We start from the raw sequence: 16,422 nt of genomic DNA, 5'->3' as shown, positions 1-16,422 counted from the left end.
ATTAACATGACGTGGCGCCTGGGTGGCTCGGTCGGTTAAGCATCCGACTTCGGCTCAGGTCAGGATCTTACAGTTTGTGAGTTCAAGCCCCGCGTCGGGCTCTGTGCTGACAGCCCAGAGCCTGGAGCCTGCTTCGGACTCTGTGTCTCCCTCTCTCTCTGCCCCTTTCCTGCTCACGCTCTGTCTCCCAAAAATAAATAAACATTAAAAGTGAATTAACATGGGGTGCCTGGGTGGCTCAGTAGGTTAAGCATCCGACTCTTGATTTCTGCTCAGGTATGATCTCACGTTTCCTGGGTTCAAGCCCCACATCAGTCTGCGCTGACGGTGCAGAGCCTGCAGGGATTCTCTTTCTCTCTTTCAAAATAAATAGACTTAAAAAAATGAATAATGGGCTGACCAAAGAACATGAATCTGGTTTAATAAGTGGATTTTTTTTACAGGATGAAAAAACTGTAGATTGAGACAAAGTGATCCTGAAGTTAACCTTGGGGTATTTTTTGAGAAAAATAAAGATGTCCGTTTACTATTCTCAAAAATCAGTCACGTATTTCAATTCTTAAATTGATTCTGGACAGAGATGCACTTGTCAGATTTAAGCTTAAGGCTGTTCATTTCGGTTTTGCATCAATGTGATACGCGTTTTAAAACCCTGAAAATCCTTTGCGTTGATTTCTGTAGTGGACATTTGTTACCACGTCACAGGTCTCCGAAAAAGCAGACTCCTCGAAGAGGTATTTGCTTGCTTGCTTAAGCTGATGGCGGGGTGGCGGGGGGCTGGGGGGGGGGGGCGGTTACAAACATGAATAAAATGTTGATTATGAATGGCTTAGCGTCTAATAGTGAAGTCAAAACCATTCTCATATGCCTTGAAGAATTAGATTTGAACTTTTTTCTGAGTATGAAAATGATAAAATGATTGGATCGTTCACTTGGTTTCTTAAAACAGTATGGTTCTTCCTGCTGTTTACTATTCAAACACTTAAGAGTCTTTTGGTAAAATACGAAACATCATCAAATTGATTTCCTCGGGTAAAATCCTTCCAAAATACAATTTGGCATGACAATTTAACTTTACCCAGTGCTACATATATGGGAAAACGTGATCGTTAGTTTACAAAAAAACAAAAACAAGGAGTCAGGTATGCACTCTACTGAGCATATTGGCTTTTACCGTGCTTCAAACATTTTAAACTAGTAACTTCCAAAATCAAAATCTTGAATTGCAAAGTTAAGAAAGCTATTTATTTTGTCAAAGAGAAGACACAACTTACAAACATGTTTTAAATACAAATTTATTCTTGATGTTGGTTGCGGGTACTAACAGCAATTTCAGGTCTGTAATCACCATGATTTGTTGTTAACATAAGTTTTGTCACAGACTATTGAATGTCTCAGATGTTTTGCTGGAATGCCATTGTAAATACCTGGCTGGAAAATAGCTATGGACTGGGGTTTAAAAGTTTGAGCCAGTATTTAACCCATTTCAAAAGAGAAATGGAGAATATTTGCAGATGGTGTTGCCAATTTGCATTTCCCACAGCACATTCTGCTTACGAAAGGTGAACCAGAACGACGGGTACCCCAGAACACAGGGTCGTGGGCTGAGGTACTGTCCTCACCAGCCTTTTAACTAAGGCACGGCAGCTTCTCCTCGCCATGGCATTCAGCTCTGGACATACTTCCATGTGGCACTTAAATCACGACGACGGTCACTGAGCTTTTCAACAATGACAGTCTTCATCAGAACTGTCTATGACATCAACTCGGCATAAAACAAGTTCTCTTTATTTGCTTTAATAAAGCAAAAAAGTAATAGTGCGAGCATTTCCCAAAGTAATGGACGTACGTGCAAAACCGGTTACGTGTTCTGAGGTGGGGAGGGAGTGGTTACAGGAAGAGGTCTTACTTTCGATAGCCGTGTACTTCTGCCCCTTTTTGAGTTCCAAATCCAAGTGTGTCCAGTATGCCTGCAATACTACAGCAGGAGATCTAGCTTAAAATGAAACCAGCCTCTGTACTGGTTTAAGACACAGTTTTAATTTTAAGACAATTATTAGAAAGTAGTCACTAATTCGGAAGCGCGGGAGACATCAGGGCAGCAGAACAGAAGGGTGGGATGGAGTCAGCCCTGTGGAATGCTGGACACAAAGTAATACCCGCAGTTCTAAAATTCACTTTTATTGTAGAACATTAATACTCATGTACCTGCTAACCCAGTGGTAATTCCTAAGCTTAGTAGTTCACAACCGTTTTAGAAAGCACATAATATTAACATTCAAATAAAGCATCGTAGAAACTTTTGTAAAGAAATGCTTACTATTTTTAAAAGCCTTGGTCCATTCTGAAAGATTAACATTGAATTTTTAAAAATCGGAAGAGAAGAGTTTCTCCCTACAGAATAAAGAACAACTTGCTGGCATGTGTATTTTAAGCGCCTGGAATAAAATGGGCCAAATGTTCACAGGCAGTTAACCGCTTGTACGAGGACTCGTTTCGTTTGACTCAGCACCAGGTAAATAAGAGTAAATATGCCCTTGAACATGTGGTTGGGTTTCCCCTCCGCCTCGTCGCCCCGCTCTTCCCAGCAGGCCACGGGACGGAAGCGTGCATCCTTCCTGCCCCGCTAAGAAACCAAACTGTCGTCACTCCTAGATGGCTGCCCAGCATGCAAACACAGTTCTCCTGCCAGACGACGGGGCAGCAGGGAAAGCGAGGTGTCCGCTTCTCTGATGAACAAAGAACTTCAGCAAACTCAGTTACCTTCCCGGTCCTTTTCAGCCTTTCAGGTAAATCCTTCTTCATTGCTACACCTGATTACTAATTAGGGTTGTTCCCTCTGTCAAGGGAATGCTCCCCAGGCACACCTGTTCCTACTTCCTGATGGCCAAGTATGCTTGCTTCACTTCGGGCCATGGCTTTGCTTTTCTTTTTGTACTTTAACTGGTTACTCTTCAACGCAGAAGTTACACACTGATCAGAAACTGGCAAGTAGGTCATATTTCTGGCAAGTAGCACATATTTCTTAACCTGAGTAACACCCAAAAACATAAGACTGTAATGACATTTTCTGTGGACAATTCAACTTCGGTGCTTCTGCAAGAACTTCTAGGGTCACTTTCTAACATTTTCCTCAGGACACGTATTCTCAAAAGACAACATGTCATAGGAAAGTAGTATTTTCCTATATGCTAGTTTAATACAATTGTATAGCAGACTGAAAATTCTGAGTAAACTGAAGGTATGTTTAACGACAAAATAAATACAGCAAAAATGGCTATGCTTGTAAGTTTCTTAGTATAAAGGCAGCAGTGAATTTGCATTCTGAAACTAATGCGCATTTCCTGTTGTTTTCTGGAATTTGATAGACCTAGTGTCTCAAAAAACCATGTACCATAATGCTAGTGATGCCGTTTTTTGGGCAACAGTCTATGCAAATTTCTCTGATGAGATACTTTTCAGAGTGACGTGGAATTTTTTTTATTAGCTTTTCCAGAGAAATAAAATTTGTATCACTTGCTCTTCTGAACAAAACTTACGTTATTTCCGATTGCTCTTTTAATTATCCTTTAGAAAAATTTTCAGAAGTGAAGACATATCTGATATTTTTTAATTGCATGCCCATAGAAGATAAGTGGATAAAACACACTGGACGGAAACATGAATCTTCGTCATTGGACATATCCTTAATTTCCAGAATAAAATCAGTACAACTGAAACTAATACAATTTTCAAAAAAACTCATACATGGCAGGCTCCGGACGAGGAGCCCCTGCTCATCTTACTGGTTTTATGCACTTTTCCTCATGGAGTAACTGATGCTTTCTGGTTTACTTGTGGAACCCTTGTTTGTAGGAAAGCATAGACATGGGGCCAGATCTTGTTGGTTTCTGTTCCGGAGAATGTTTCCAACACCCCCTTTTTCCTAAAGATGACAAACAAAAAAACACAGGTCTGACTCTTCCTAATGAGCTTTTTCAAAGTGATTGTTGTTGTTGTTTTCTTTTTTTTAATGTTGATTTATTTTGAGAGAGAGAGCAGGGTCCGACACGGAGCTCAAACCCACGAACCATGAGGTCATGACCTGAGCAGGAACCAAGAGTCAGACGCTTAATGACTAAGCCATCCAGGTGCCCCTCAAAGTGATTCTTCAAAGATGATGATGTGAGGGGCGCCTGGCTGGCTCAGTCGGTAGAACATCCAACTCTTGATCTCAGGGTGGTGAGTTCAAGCCCTTGAGGGGTAGAGTTTACTTTAAAAAAAAAAAAAAAGTGGGTTTAGGGGTCTCAGTAAGTAATCTGTGATCCAGAGAAAGAGGCATTGGCTTAGCGTTGGTAAACCTAGACTTTAGTTTCAGCTGTGCCCTCTGGCTTATGGAAACAGTCACTTGAAAAATAGTAGCACTTATTTATTGAGTATGTGCTCAGTGTTTTAAATATACTGGCTCACTTAATCCTTTCTGGAGCTCAGATTCCTTTTGTTACTGATACAACTGTGTGTTTAGAAAGTAACAGCCCAGATCACACACGGAGTAGCTCCCCAACACGGGGCCTGTCAGATACCTTTCCTTGCCTCTACTTCCCCACTTGCAAAACTGCTGTCTAATACTTGCTTGTGCTTCCTTCTTTTTGCCTAGTTTTATTTCTTCCTCTATGCTATCCTTTCACGTTTTAGAGGAAAAGGGAATACAAAGTTTTTATTGAGCTTCCTATTGTGTTTCTCCATTTTTCCCCAGGCAGATTTGTCTGGCTTGCCATCAGACCAGCAGCCAGTGTCTGTTTACTCCTGGGGGGTGAGATCAGAAGCCCAGGGTTGCTCCTCAAAAGACAGACTCCCTCCAGACATGCTGGCATTCCTCCCTTTGCTTACCCTCCTCCTGCAACCCACACGCACACAGTGTCTTCAAGGCTGAACCCTGCTTTCTTCCTGAAAACAGGATCATCGCACCTCTGCAACCTTTCACCTGGTTTTCAGAGGCTTCCCTGGGGACAAAAGCATTCCTCTCTCGATACCTCGTACGATTGGCCAGAGTTAAGACTAACTTTGAGTAATTCCCACTGTTTTCTTGGTTAAGAAACATCTGCTAAGGAAAGACACTATGCAAATAGTGTAGTCTCTGCATATTTGAAGCCCTCCTAAATTCACAGGCATCTTGTCAAGCTTTCAAGAGAACAAGTTTCTTAACTGCTGTGGCCTCCTGAATCAAGCCAGTGTTACAAGTGAGTTAATTACTGAGGGCACAAGTGCAGGCACCTATTGTATACAATTGTATACAATCCTAAAGCTGTACCTTGGATGAACGTGTGCCCTTTTAATTTCTATGTAATAAAACCTACTTCAACTGTAGGTCCTTTAAAGAGTAAGAACATAAAGCTGTTTGTTAACACAGACCTAATTACTCTGTAAATGTCCCACTGCTGAAAGAGTTTTAAAAACAAATACAACTGTCAGTATTTAAAATATCAGTGCAGGGGCACCTCGGTGGCCCAGTCGGTGAAGCATCTGACTTTGGCTCAGGTCGTGATCTCGTGGTTCGTGGGTTTCCGTGCTGACAGCTTGGAGCCTGGAGCCCACTTCAGATTCTGTGCCTCCCTCTGTCTCTGCCTCTCCCCTGCTCACGCTCTGTGTCTCTTTTTCTCTCTCAAAAAATAAATAAACATTAAAAAAATTAAAAATAAATAAAATAAAATATCAACGCATATTGATATTCCATATACCACTCTTAGTTTTTGGTTAAGTCCAGCCCTAGTTCTGCATGCGGGCGTTCAGAAGGAAAAGCTTCAATTAATGGCAAGAGGTAGCAAAAGCCGGAAGCCTGGAAAGACCAGGTTTATCTCCTAAGACAGGGACCTGGATCCTTATGTTTCCTCTCTGCAGCTTTCCCGACCCCTCTTCCCACATCGGGAGAGAAGTAACCGGTGGTCACCTCCACGAATAGGCTCGCAGGGTTCTTATCTGCTCAGCAACAATGCCTTCTCCCTTCTGCTTACTTTTGAGTGAATAACAAAACCCCTTTTGGGAAACACCACCTTCACCACACCAGGTCCATGCGATTTGGGTGGGACTCTCCCCACTTCCCAGCTTCAAGAATGGACGTGATCGGGGCCAATCAGTGCCGACCAGAGGGCTTTTGCTGCCAAAGACGCTCTCTTTTCTGCTCAGTAGCTCAACTGGTAGGAGATAAGCTGGGGTGTTGAGAGGCTCACGGAGGGACAGCCCGCCTGAGATCGAAGCCGCCAACATGGAAAAGTAGAGCCGAGTGTGACTGGGGCCTGAGGACACTGTCTGAACACCGGATGCAGGAACTATCGTTGGACCTTGTGGTTACAATACATTCCCCTTTTGCTTGAAGTTACTGTGAATTAGGTTCCTGGCTGATAGCAGCACACAGCACGTTGTACGGTAACCACGATCTACCCAGCTCTCAGCCTCCCCCACGTATGGCAGATACACAACTTCCTGGGGGCCCGGCCTTGATCCGTGTGGACCAACGTTTGGCACGGTGTCAGCAGAGGGAATAATAATAGCAGCTACCACGGAGTGGTTTATTAGTGCCAGGGCCGCGGGAAGTCTTCATGTGGATTCTCTCAGTTCCCTTAATAACCCTATACGGTAGGTACTGTTTACTATTGCTCTGACTTGACACACACAGAGAATGTGTGCCACAAAGGTTGAATGCCTTGCCCGGGGTCACACACGCACAGCTGGTAACCAGTAGAGACGAGCTCATTCTAGCAACCACGGAGTTATGGGTAACAGCGACCCCAGAAAGTGCCCTTGTAATTTCGCCCTCCAGAAAGTACTACTAGAATAGTCTGGAGACTGCTGCTTCAGATTTCGCTGCGTACCTGCCCCATTACAGCAACACCACTGATTACACAGGGTTTACTATGGGGCAGACACAATCCTAGGAGTTACACACACTTAACTCACCCTTTCGACCCGCTATTCTTACCCCCATTTAAGCAAGAGGCGAAGACCAGGTGAATAAACAACGAGCGGGGATTTGGACTTGGGGAGTCTGGCTCCAGAGTCTGCTCCAACCACAACACTGTGCTGTCTTGACTCTGAAGCACCGTTCAGGTAGTGCGTGTGGGAAGGGAAAGGGGATGGGAGGGATCCCTCCTGCGTAAGCGGAGGGAAAGCCGGACTAAGGAGACCGGGTCACAGATTTATCCAGGAGAGTTCCCATAGGTGTTGTGGGATAGGAACTTCCTGAAGAGCGGACGGAACCGTGTGAGAATATAAGCTTTCGAAGACTGTGAGCCAAATGAGGGGAGGAGAGGGAGCCGCCTGAAGCTTCCATGCGCCCTCCAGTGGCACAGGTGGCGGGCATTCCTGGACTCGCCGCCCCAGCGCTCACGGCAGCCCGCCCTTTACCTGCCAGCAGAGTTCGGGCGACGTCGGTCCACTCCGAGCTCCAGGTGGGGACCGGCCAGTCCCCTCCCTCCCAAGCAGGGGCCGGCTCCAGAACGAGCGGTCACCTAAGCCTAAAACAGTCGGTGCAAGGTGCTCCCTGACCACAGCGGCTGCTCAAATTGGTGCAGTCTTCACGACGTGTGGGGCTTTTGTCCACTGGGGGGAAAGCTGACCCCTCAGCCCTCCGTGAAAGAGGACGCCCTGCCTGTTTCCTGGCTACTGTGTGTGAGCACGCGGGGAGTCTAAGGACAAAGCCCACAGAAAGCCGGGAGAACGCCAACATTCTGTCCAGACCTCGTGGTGACCGAAGCCCAGCCTACCTCCAGGACTTCTCTGTCACACACGCTACATTTCCCTTACCGTTCAAACCAGTTTGAATCGGATCTTCTGGTATGTTAGCATTCCAGCTGGAAAGCATGGGTTAACTGAAAACCGACTTGGTGTTTCATCACGCAAGAGAAGCTCTGAAGAGCGACAAACTCACTGGTAATATTCCAGGACCGGCTCTGTTTGGACTTCGTACGCCTTCAGTCTCCTGACAACTGTCTCTGGCTTATCGTCCTCACGCTGAATGAGAGGCTCTCCAGTCAGGTCATCAATGCCCTATGGAAGAGTTACGAGAGGCTGGTACCAAACATCTCAGTTTTGAAGCACAGTTTTAGAAGCAGCTAAGTGATTTTTAAACATCTGTATGCAAGTACGAAGCACAAAAGCGTGCTTTCCAGTAAACAGAAGCAAATCCAAACATAGATCATTTTGCAGCACAGGGCCACGAGACCCCAGGATCATCTCAGCCTCTAACTAATTTCGTACGTACGCAGAATGAATCAGCTGTAGACTGGGAATCTCAACTGCAAACCCTCTCAAGTGGTCACTAATCCTTATCACCCCAACTCCTAACACACCGCCTGGCACGTAGTAGGAAATCCGCAAATACTTCTGAACGAGTACCAAGCCCCCTGTCGCTCCTGGGGACTCCTTTCCCAACAAGCTGAGTGGACTGGACTCGTCCACTGCGCCAAGTGACCCCAGAGCGTCCCCCTGGAGCTTTGGTCAGGCGTCACAGAACTTCCGTCTGTGAGGGCAAGAGGAATCAGAGACCGTCCGCTCCGTGAGAGGCCAGGCCAGTGCCACCACAGCCACTCACCACGGTTTTGGGAGGGTTGAACTCAATGTTGTAGACTCGGCCGCTGGCGGGATGAATCCAGCGAGCAGTGAGACGCTGCTTAATGACCTCAAAGGGCACGTTCAGATTAATCACCGTGTCTATCCGATAAGCTCTGTCCAGGGCTTCTGCCTGTGGAAGTGTCCTTGGAAAACCTTTACAAATTCAACAACAACAATGACAAAAGAATAAGGGGAGGAAGGGAGTGGGGGAGGAGGGGAGAGAAGGAAGAGGATTCATTAAATGTTGAACAGTCTGAAAACAAAGCAAGAATACCAGGCAGGCTGATCACAGCTGTAGGGCAATTGGGATGAAGGTTAATTCTGTGAGTCAACTCGCCTGGACCATGGGGTGTCTGGATACTTGGTCAAGCGTTACCCTGGGTGTGTCTGAGAAGCTGTTTTGGGACAAAAGTAACATTTAAGTCAGCGGACTAAGTGAAGCAGACCGTTCCCCTGATGTGGGTGGGCCTCGCCTAAGCCACCCAAGGCCTGAACAAACCAAAAGAGCTGACTCTCCCCTCCAAATAAGGGGGAGTTCTTCCTGCCTGCTTGCCTGCCCTGGAGTTGAGACTGAGACCTCGGTTTTTTCCTGCCTTCGACTCAAACTGAGGCCAGCTCCTCCTGGCTGTCAAGCCTGCTGGCCTTCGGACTGGAGCCAGATCGCCCATCGGCTCTCTTGGGTCTCTGCACGCTCACCCTGAAGATCTTAGGACTCTTCAGCCTCCATCATCATGTGAGCCAATTCCTCAAAATAAATACCTGTCTCTCTCTCTCTCCCACCCCCCCAGACCTGAGTATCAACCTGCCCTCAAGGATTCCACCACACCTCTGGCTGGGGAAAGTTCACAGCTGGATTGTAAATTACTCTCCACCGTTCCTTCTCCCTTTTGTCGTGACCCTCCCTCACCATAAAATATTCTCGAAGGAGGGGGAAGGAACGAGTCACATCTAAAAGGAGCACAGAAATCGTGTAGTCCACTTCTGTCGTTCCCTTCAGATGAACAAGCAGGTCCAGAGAAGACGAGTGGCCCAAGTCTTCAGGGTGCTGGATGGCGGCATTCAGGCCCCCTGCCCACCAGACGTGCGTCCATAGCCACGAAATGCTCCTTCTCTGCCCACGCTCCTCTGGACAGATGAGGCGCTCCCAACACCACTTACCGTCCAACAGCCAGCTGCACTGAGTGAGGTTTTTCAGCTCGTGTAGAGCCAGCCGAGTCATGACATCATCTGGGATGAGCTTCCCTTGGTCGATGAAAGTCTTGGCTAACACGCCGATTTCTACAGCAGGGGAGGGAGACAAAACCTATCAGCAGGTGTATTTGTTTTATCCCATTCCAGACCCCCTAGGAAACCGCTAAAGGGGACCTCTGGATAGCACACTCATGTGATAATGTGCATTGTCAACAGAAGTTGCAAAATAATCTACACCTATTTCAAATTCTCTATTATATAAAAATATATAAATGCAAATGTATAAACAGAAAAAAAAAAATGGAAAGCCACTCGCAACTCGTTAATAGTAGTCCTCACTGGCGCCTGGGTGGCTCAGTTGGCTGAGCGTCCGAGTCCGACTTGGGCTCAGTTCCCGACCTCACGGTTCGTGAGTTTGAGCCCCGAGTCGGGTTCTCTGCTGTCAGTGCAGCACTTCAGATCCTCTGTCCCTCTCTCTGCCCCTCCCCTGCTTGTTTTCTCTCTTTCTCTCTCAAAAATAAATATTAAACAAAAAATAGTAGCCATCTCTGTGTGATATAAGTGATTTTTGTACATATTTACACTATTGGGTATTTTATAAATTTTCTATCAGAAAAAATATAATAATAGAAATTATTTTTTTAAGTTTATTGTGAGAGAGAGAGAGAGTGGGGGAGGGGCAGAGAGAGCTGGAGAGAGAATCTCAAGCAGGTCCCCACTCAGTGTGGAGCCCAATGTGGGGCTCAATCTCACACCTATGAAATCAAGAGCCACCCAGGTGCCCCAGAAATGATTTCCTTTTTATTTTCTTTTATTAATTTATTTTAATGTTTTAATGTTTATTTTTGAGAGAGAGAGAGAAGCAAGGGAGGGGCAGAGAGTGGGGCGGGGGGGGACAGAAGATCTGAAGCGGGCTCTACATTAATAGCATACAGCCCGGGGGTGCCTGGGTGGCTCAGTCAGTTGAGCTTCCAACTTCCGCTCAGGTCATGATCTCACAGTCTGTGAGTTCGAGCCCCGTGTCGGGCTCTGTGCTGACAGCTCAGACCCTGGAGCCTGCTTCAGATTCTGTGTCTCCCTCTCTCTCTGACCCTCCCCCATTCATGCTCTGTCTCTCTCGGTCTCAAAAATAAACATTATAAAAAAAATTTAATAGCAGACAGCCCCACGTGGGGCTCAAACTCACAAACCGTGAGATCATGACCTGAGCTGAAGTCAGATGCTTAACCACTGAGCCACCCAGGTGCTGCTATTTATTTTTTTAAGTTTATTCATTTATTTTGAGAGAGAGAGAATGAGACTGTAAGCAGGGGAGGGGCAGAGAGAGAAGGAAAGAGAGAGTCCCAAACAGGCTCTGCACTGCCATCACGGAGGCCGCTGCAGGGCTCAGTCCCACGAACCGTGAGTTCACGACCTGCACTGAGGTCAAGAGCTCGACGCTTAACCACTGAGCCACCCCGGCACCCCTAAAGTGATCCAGCTTTTTAAATGAACACACTATAATGTTCATAAAAGTAAAGGTTTGGTGTGCTAGTTGCTTTTCAAATATACTTTGAAATTAAAAAATCATGTCTACCTAAAATTATTTCTTGAATGTCAATACCGCAAGAGGGTAAGTGTTTAACTGGCGCTCGAGGAGACCTGAGTGTTCATCCTGGTCTCCCAGCAACTGTTGTTTATTAGTGAGCGAATTCTTCAACCTCTCCTGAACTCAGTTTCTCATCTTTAAGTGAGAAGGCTGGCCTAATGTCTAAGGGTCAGATTCAAGTCTCCTGACTCCAGGGTCAGGGCTGGCCCACCATTACTACAGGTTTGCTACTGTCAACAGGTTGTCTTGTGTCTCCAGGGTCCTTATCACATCCTCTGGGCTGATTTTAAACTTTTTAAACTTTAGCTATAGGGGCGCCTGGGTGGCTCGGTCGGTTAAGCGTCCAACTCTTGATTTTGGCTCAGGTCATGATCTCACGGTTCCAGAGTTCAGGCTGGGCATTGGGCTCCATGCTGACAGCTCACAACCTGCTCAGGATTCTCTCTCCCTTTCTCTCTGCCCCTCCCCTGCTCACACTGTCTCTGTCTCTCTCAAAATAAATAAACTTTAAAAAATAAAAATGAACTTTAGCTATAGATGACAGCCGTAGGTTATAAAACACAGCACCCTCGGGGCGCCTGGGTGGCTCAGTCGGTTAAGCAGCTGACTTCGGCTCAGGTCGTGATCTCGTGGTTCGTGGGTTTCTGTGCTGACAGCTCGGAGCCTGGAGCCTGCTTCGGATTCTGTGTCTCCCTCTCTCCCTGCCCTTCCCCCGCTCATGCTCTCTCTCTCTCTCTCTCTCTGTCTCAAAAACAAACATTAAAAAAAACTTAAAAAACAAAAACAAAAACACAGCACCCTCATGAAATACAGTATTTATAGAAACTCCACAACAGGGACTTGCTATTGGAAGGACATAAGTATAGGCAAGATGCTACGAAACATTCATGTACAGGGATAGTCATAATGGTATTTATTATGGCAGAGAATGGTTAACAACATAAATGTCCAAATAACAGGGAAATGTTAGAAAATTAAATATATCATTGTTAAGACCGCTTCGTGGCATGTGAGCATGCTCAAAGTAAGTGAGAAAAAAGGGTATATAAACAATCATTTAGAATGCAACAATTTTGCAAATACAATAGAACCTTGGACTGCACGTAACTTGTTCTGCGAGTGTTCCGCAAGACGAGCAAACGTTTCTAATGAATTCTAACTTGATAAACGAGCGATGTCTTGCAAAACGAGTAGTGTATGATGCCAAACGTCACATGATCACAATTGCACCCATGGTTCTTGAAATTCACTTTGATATATGAGTGCTTTGAATCGCAGGCATGTTTCTGGAACAAATTATGCTTGCAAACCGAGGTTTTGCTGGACATACAAATGCAACAGAGAAAAGAGAAAGAAAAAAGCACATAAGGCACTAAAGGATTAATTACAATTGTATCTGGGTGTTGTAATTAGGAGGACTTTAATTTTCTTTTGTATAGTCTCGTGACGTGTTTTTCTTCCTTTATAGTAAGTATAGTTCACTTCTAGTTTTTTTCAATAGAAGACAACACCTCTTTTCTGGCTCTGATCCTGTGGGAAAGATCCAATCACACACACAAAAGAGAGAAAGAGAGAGAAGGGAGAGGAAGGAGAGAAATATTCAAAGAGAAAACTATTAGAAGAGAAACATTTTTATTGAGAATATGTTCTTAGTCCTGAGATACTGAACATCTGTAATAACAATCTCCTGAACGCCTCCCTAAGCTCCACTTTGTTTTCTTTGGTAAAGAACTGTGCTTTTTAAAGACTTATTAAAAATGAGCAGATGCCTGAGGCAAGCTGGACGCCTTTTCCCATGATGCTCTCTTCCCTCCCTCCAGCCTCCTTTCTCCCTGTGGAGCCAGAAAGAGGACAGCAGGCCCGTCAAGGGATGTTAAGGATACACAAAGAGCAATGTTTCTTCATTTTGAAAAAAAGTTTACAATTAGGTGAAGCCAATTAAGGCTTTAAACTTAACTTTAAAAAACCTTTTATGTTTTCACAAATTAAGGTAACTTGAACTCTCTGCTGAAGGTGTTCTTTAAACACATCGTTACACCTCACTGCTCGAGTTATTTTTCAGAGGGCCCCTTAAGGATTATGCCTTCCTAGTGTGCCATTCCGGAGGCTGTTTATTGTTACCTAACTACTGAAGTATGTTGCATCAAGAACATTTAGCAAGCAGGCCAAGCAATTTAACCTTATTTAGAAGCGTTAACTAATGACAAAACATTTTGTATGTTTTAAAGGATCAACGTTAGAAGAGAAAAATGAAAACAGCAATTCGCTAGACTAGGTGCTGAACAGAGAAATCCAAGAGACCTAAAAACATTGAGGTGGTTGTTTTTCTTCCCGTATTTGTCTGCATTTCGAAACAGACAAAAATCCCACCGAAAAATAAGCTAAATGCTCATCAATAGGGGATTAAACAGACCTTAATATTCAGCAAATAGATACCTAAGTAAGCATTACAAGAATGAAACAGATTTTTATGTTTTGATGTGGAAAAACATCCTAGATATAAAGTGAAAATACGCTGGTGCAGAATACATACACAGTATGATTGCGTATTTCATAAAATAAGAGATATGTAGGTTATACACACACCTATATACACACATACCTATACACACGTATGTGTGTGTGTTATACACACACATTTCTTTTTTTTTTTTTTAATTTTTTTTTTTTTAACATTTATTTTTGAGACAGAGAGAGACAGAGCATGAACGGGGGAGGGTCACAGAGAGAGGGAGACACAGAATCTGAAACAGGCTCCAGGCTCTGAGCTGTCAGCACAGAGCCCGACACGGAGCTCGAACTCACGGACCGCGAGATCGTGACCTGAGCCGAAGTCGGCCGCTTAACCGACTGAGCCACCCAGGCGCCCCTACACACACATTTCTAAAAGGAAACACGAGATCCTGTTCCCCTGTGAAGAATGGGACTGAGGCAGGAAATGAGAGATTTTACTTTTCATTTCATGTACTTCTGTCCTTTTTCCAATTCTTCTTTTACCTCTGTAGGCATTACTTCTATAATTTTTTAAAAGCAGGTTCGGGGCATGTGGGGTGCCTGGGTGGCTCAGTCGGCTAAGCATCCAACTCTTTAAAAACTTTTTTTTGTTACTGCTTATTTTTGAGAGAGACACAGTTTGAGTAGGGAAGGCGCAGAGAGAGGGGGAGACACAGAATTCGAAACAGGCTCCAGGCTCCGAGCTGTCAGCACAGAGCCCGATGCGGGGCTTGAAGCCGGGAAAGGCGAGATTATGACCTAGTCTGGAGTCGGGTGCTCAACCCGCTGAGCCACCCATGCATCCCAGCATCCAACTCTTGATATGGGCTCAGGTCATGATCTCATGGTCTGTGAATTCCAGCCCTGAACTGGGCTCTTTGCTAACAGTGTGGCCCCTGCTTGGTATTCTCTGTCTCCCTCTCTCTCGAGCACTTGCTCACTCTCTTCCAAAAATAAATAGATAAAACTTTAAAAAGATGAATGTGAAAAGGAGGTTCAGGGGCACCTGGGTGGTTCAGGTGGTTAAGCCTCAGACTTTTGATTTCAGCTTGATCTCATGGCTCATGGGATCAGGCCCAAGACTGGCTCTGGGCTGACAGCGCAGAGCCTGCTTGGGATTCTCTCTCCCCCTCTCTCAGCCCCTCCCCTGCTCTCGTTGCATGCGTGCACTCTCTCTCTCTTAAAATAAACATTTTAAAAAAATAAAAGGGGGTTCAAAATGAGTTTTTTGGAAAACAAAGGTCAGCACCTTTGAGGAAAAAAAACTCATCCTACTGCTGACTTTTTAAAAACACCTTTCGTGGGCGCCTGGGTGACTCAGTCTGTTAAGCATCTGACTCCTGATCTCAGCTCAGGTCTTGATCTCAGGGTCATGAGTCCAAGCCCCGTACTGGCCTCCACCTTGGGTGTGGAGCTGACTTTAAAAAGATAAGTAAATAAAAATAAAACATAAATACATAAAAGCAGGTTTCTTAAGAGATGATTTGCACTGACATAAAACTCATCCACTGTATAGAGTTTGACTGGATTTGGCACTGAGTTATCAGAATTTATCTGGCACGAGAAACGAAACTTCCGATAACTATGCCCAAGAATAGCTTTCCTGTCTAAGAAATCTCTGGGGTATCAAAGATCTAAGCCAATTTTTGTGACTACAACGAGCCTAAGAAAAATACTCGGGCCTTCAGATTATGGAAGAAACGTCAGAACCAGAAAATCCCAGTGTAACAAAAAAAAAAAAAAAAAAAAAAAAAAAAAAGGAAGATCAAACCCTTCAGGTCAAACTTCAGTCCTCCAGGTTAAAGGGCACGTGGAGATCAGGCCACAGCACCCGAGGGAGCAGCAGCGACTGGAACTGGACGTGCTTCTCTAACAAACCAAGCAAGCGGTTTACTTTGATCTTTGAACTTCGAACTCGTCCTCAATTCCTAATCTCTTTCACCAATAACCCGCCGGAAGCGGCCCCCGGCCCCCGGAGGCTGGAGCCTTCGGGGCGCAATTGCTCAGCAGCTAAGATCTGCCCCGCTGGGCAGCGGGAGGGGGTGCCGCGTCCGCGTCCCTGCGCCCGTAATCCCTGCACCCGCATACCCGGACCCGTATCCGGGGGTCTCGCTTCCGGGGGTCTCGTTTCCGGGGGTCTAGCTTCCGCGGGACCCGCATCCCCGCCAGCAAATCCCAACCCGGGCCACGCCCGCGCCGCCTCCGCTCCGGCCCGGGCTCCCACCTGTGCCCCGAAGCATGTTGTCTCGGAGCAGGTCCCCGCTGGAGAGGTGCTTCAGCGCGAAGTGCTTGGTGATGCGCGACGACACGGTGCCCTTGCCCGAGCCCGGCGCCCCCATGATGACCGCGCGCAGCAGCCGCGCCGACGCCCCCATGGTCGGAGGGAGCGGCCCGGGCCGCGCGCCCTGGGGAGTCCGGCCCGGCTGCGCGCTCGTCCGGGTGTGCGGTGTGCGGTGCGGGGCCGGCCGGCAGAAGGCGGGCGCGGCGCCCGGGCGCTCCCGGAAGTGAGGCGACGGCCACCGCGGCCGCCCCGCCCGCCCCCGGCCGGCCCCAGCGCCCGCCCC

General features: G+C 46.2%; 1 protein-coding gene across 2 annotated transcripts; it reads right to left on the bottom strand.

The window, feature by feature from the left end:
* Positions 1–1,279: 1,279 nt before the first annotated feature.
* On the bottom strand, positions 1,280–16,412 carry AK3 (adenylate kinase 3). Of its 2 annotated transcripts, XR_014135923.1 has the most exons (6): positions 16,083–16,412; positions 9,745–9,864; positions 8,567–8,739; positions 7,904–8,022; positions 1,592–3,925; positions 1,280–1,549 (listed from the first exon to the last, which is right to left on the bottom strand). XR_014135923.1 is itself a non-coding variant. In XM_060610191.3 (5 exons), exons 1-5 carry the CDS (start codon positions 16,231–16,233, stop codon positions 3,805–3,807), a joined length of 684 nt encoding a protein of 227 aa, XP_060466174.1. In that variant the 5' UTR covers positions 16,234–16,412; the 3' UTR covers positions 1,280–3,804. The 2 variants fall into 2 exon arrangements, 1 of the variants encoding a protein (XP_060466174.1); XM_060610191.3 differs by having other exon boundaries at positions 1,280–3,925.
* Positions 16,413–16,422: the final 10 nt, after the last annotated feature.

The sequence above is a fragment of the Panthera onca genome, chromosome D4 (assembly GCF_046562875.1).
Source record: "Panthera onca isolate mPanOnc1 chromosome D4, mPanOnc1 haplotype 2, whole genome shotgun sequence".
NCBI classification, from domain to species: domain Eukaryota; kingdom Metazoa; phylum Chordata; class Mammalia; order Carnivora; family Felidae; genus Panthera; species Panthera onca.
This window is presented reverse-complemented; position numbering and strand designations above follow the sequence as displayed.